Source organism: Meles meles, chromosome 1 (assembly GCF_922984935.1).
Source record: "Meles meles chromosome 1, mMelMel3.1 paternal haplotype, whole genome shotgun sequence".
NCBI lineage: Eukaryota > Metazoa > Chordata > Mammalia > Carnivora > Mustelidae > Meles > Meles meles.
The window spans coordinates 1,631,278-1,634,627 of NC_060066.1; the positions used below are offsets into that span (position 1 = coordinate 1,631,278).

General features: G+C 65.5%; 1 protein-coding gene across 1 annotated transcript; it reads left to right on the plus strand.

The window, feature by feature from the left end:
- The first annotated feature begins 218 nt into the window (after positions 1–218).
- Positions 219–1,900, plus strand: LOC123952547 (basic proline-rich protein-like). Its single transcript, XM_046021825.1, has 4 exons — positions 219–227; positions 304–470; positions 704–814; positions 1,049–1,900. Exons 1-4 carry the CDS (start codon positions 219–221, stop codon positions 1,614–1,616), a joined length of 855 nt encoding a protein of 284 aa, XP_045877781.1. The 3' UTR covers positions 1,617–1,900.
- The last annotated feature ends 1,450 nt before the right edge of the window (positions 1,901–3,350 follow it).

Sequence of the window (3,350 nt, forward strand, 5' to 3'; positions counted from 1 at the left end):
CTGCCAGCCTGACTCCCACAGACACATGTCGTCCAGCTGTGGGCAGCATCCCCCAAGCAGCAAAGGGCGCCCGCCCCGTCACCCGCCTTCTGTCTATCTTTCCTGGCCTCCGAAGCCCCCACCCCACTCCCGCACACTCTCTGGCCACCACAGGATCTCCCAGCCTCGTTCTTCTGCTCACCCCCACCCCCCCGGGCACTCAGAAACCAAGTGCGCAGATGGCCCAGGCCAGGGAGCGCCAAGCCCAAGGGACAGCCCCAGAGCAGAAGCCGAGACAGCACCAGCGCCGCCTCCCCCGGGCAGTTGCCGCGCAGCCGGCGGCTGGCACTCTTGCCGCCGCCCAGGGCAGCCGGCCAGCCTCCCGCAGCGGTGAGCCTCGCTCCTGCTGGCGGAAAGCCAGAGCCTCGGGAGCTTCCGTCGCGGCAGCAGCGGCTGCAGACCTGGCGTCCTGGTGCCTCCTGGCTCCTCAGGTGAGCCCCAGCCCCGAGGCACCTCCACGAGGGGGCACTGTAGGGTAGGGAAGGGTCTGGCCCCGGGGGTCCCCAGCAGGTCAGCTGTAGGGATGGGGGGGTGCTGCAGCCTGGAGTGGCGGGAACGGAGCAGAGACCCGGGGATCTGGGAGGAGGCCGGGGTGGGCGGCGGTGCCGTGCGAGCGCGGGGTCTGTGCTTACAGGACCGGTGCTTTCTCTCTCCTTGGCACCAGTGATTCAGCCCAGCCTGGAAAAGGATCACCTGGGCTCCAGGACTCACCGCAGAGGGTCCCACAGGGCCCGAGTCCTCAGACTCGGCTGAGGAGCCAGGAGAGTGACGACAGGTACGGTGGGCTCCCTCTCTCCCACAGAGACCCTGTCCCTGCCGTGCCACTCCCCTGCCCCCGGATCCCAGGCCCAGCGCCCCCCCAACCCAGTGCTCTGGGCACTGAGAGGCAGCCCACAGTGGGGGTTGGCCCTGGGGGAGAAGCAGCCCCCAAACACCCCCCCCCAGCCCTCCTGTGCAGCCCCTCCCAGCCTGCGGCCTCTGTCCTTGACCGCCTGTGTCTTTCTTCCAGGTCTCAAGGCTCCTACAGAGCCTTCGCCGCCGAGCCTGGTGCAGCCCCTCCTCCTCCCCCCGCAAGCTGCCTGCACACAAGGAGGAGACCCCCCCGAGGTCAGCAGAGGCGCCGCAGAGAGGGCGGGCCCGGCAGAGAGCTGGTGATGAAGACGGGCCAGCGTGAGGGCCAGGCCCTGCCCCGCTGGCCACCAGCCTGCCCGCCCCCATGGCCGCTGTGGCTGGAGTTGGGGTCTGCTGCCGCGGGGCCTGTCTCACTCCAGCCCCGGAAGCTCTGCCCACGGCACGGCGGCCACCCTCCCTGCCAGAGCTTTCTAGGAGCTCTGAGGCTGAGGCCACAGCCCCAGCCCCTGCCCGCAGCCCCGGGCCCCACCGCAGGCGATCTCAGAAGCCCTGCACCGGGGGTTCACGCAGGCTCTCTGCCAGGTCCCACCACTGCCGGGGCCCAGACCCCCAGCTTTGCCAGCACCGACGCCCTGGTGCTGGCCGGCCACTCGCGTCTGCAGGCCAAGCGGGCCCTGGCTGGGGGTTCTCCTTTCTGTCCAGCCGGTGGGGGTTTGCACATTTAGGAGAAGGATGGCTGCAGGGGACTGTCAGCCTCCGTCCCGCACCCCTGCCAGCCCCCCCCCCCCAGATTTTATTTTTGTGCGTAAGCCATAACCCGTACTCACGGGCTGGCAGAGGCTGCAGGGAGGCCCTGGGGTCCTCAAGAGTGTGTGTGGCCAGTCCCCACCCCCCAGCCCCGTCCCCAGCGGGTCAAGCCTTGAATGTCGGGCCGGGCCACGTGTACCTCATCACCTTACCTGAAGACAGACTCTTTTGTAAAGTTTTGTTAATAAAACAATGAAACTTCTCTGTGCGTGCTGTTGTTTCTCTGCCGGGTTTGGGTGACTGTCGTGGAGCTGCCGAGGGGGGCGGCTGGGGGAGACGCGTTCCTGCAAGCCCCGTGAGTGTAGGCCGAAGGGTCTTTGGGGACGGAGGGAGCACAGCCCGCCACCCCGCAGGCCAGTTGGTCAGGGACCTGGATCCCCAGCGTAGTAGGGCTGAGGGGCTCCCCTTGTGGAAGCCAAAGACCTGTGGCCTCCAGGCCTGAGGCAGGCAGTGGTGGAGAGACATGGAGACCTCCTCCTGGCTAAGCCAAGGACCGGCCCCCAGCAACCTGTGCACCCCGCCTGCTGGGGCGTGGGCTGTCCTGAGAGCTGTCCTGTCGCCAGGGCTCAGTCCCCACGGAGGCCCAGGGCTTCTGCCTAGGGGTTCTTCTCCAGCACCGAGCAAGGCAAGATCCCCGCATGGAGGTGACCCTGACAAGTCCTGGGTCATCGCTGTGTTCTCCCCAAGTCTGTTTCCTCATCAGCAGAATGAGAAAACCGCCACTAATATAAATCCACGGGTGGGTTCAAGAACTGAGAGACGACAGCCACCCTGCATCCTGCGGGTGTTCGGCCCCACTGGCCTCTGTGGGCTTTCGAGGCCCCGGAGAGAGGGAGAGCTAGCGTGAGCGAGCTCAAACCCCTGAACCAGCTGGGGTTCGGGGAGAACCAGGCCCAGTGGGGGCAGACAGCGAGCCATCGGTCACAGGGAGTTGGCTTGCTCAGACGTGGGCCCGGGCGCTGCAGGATTTCCTCTCCCCCTGCTGTGGCTCAGCTCCACAATTAGGGCCCGTCTACCGATGGAGCCAGGCCCACCCCGATGACTTCGGTGATCATCCTGGTGTCAAGTCAAGTGATGACGGGCTCTGGTCATACCCGCAAAAGGCCTTCCAAGCAATACCTACCTTCGGGTTTGATTGAATGCCCGGGGACGGGTCCCTAGCGAGGCTGCTGTGTGCAACTGACCGTCAGGAGTGCCGCAGAGGCGAGTGACCTACCCAGCACAGGTCTGGTGAGGGACCAGAAGGCCAGCTGAGGACAAAGCAGAAGCTGACACCCCCACTCCCCCCACCCCGCCGTGGGACGCCTGTGACATTCCCCAGGCACTCCCCGCGGCGCTAAAGGAAAACCCAACAGTTAACTTGTAGTAATCCTGCAAGATCCTCACGATTTACAAGGAAGAAGCTTTCTTATGCATAGCCCAAGCCCAGGACCCGTAGCTCAGTCCCCGGAGCCCTAACATCGCCCTCCTGTCCGTGAAACTGAGGGAGGCTGAGGCGGAGGGACGCGTGAATAAAGCTGAATTTCCTCTACCCCTGAGCGTCACTGACAAGGACATGGGACAGCAGGCGCGGGACCTTCCTCCAGGAACTCCCAACAGTCTTCCCGTTGGTGCCGCATTAGAGGGAAAGCCAGCGTGGCCGGACAAGAACC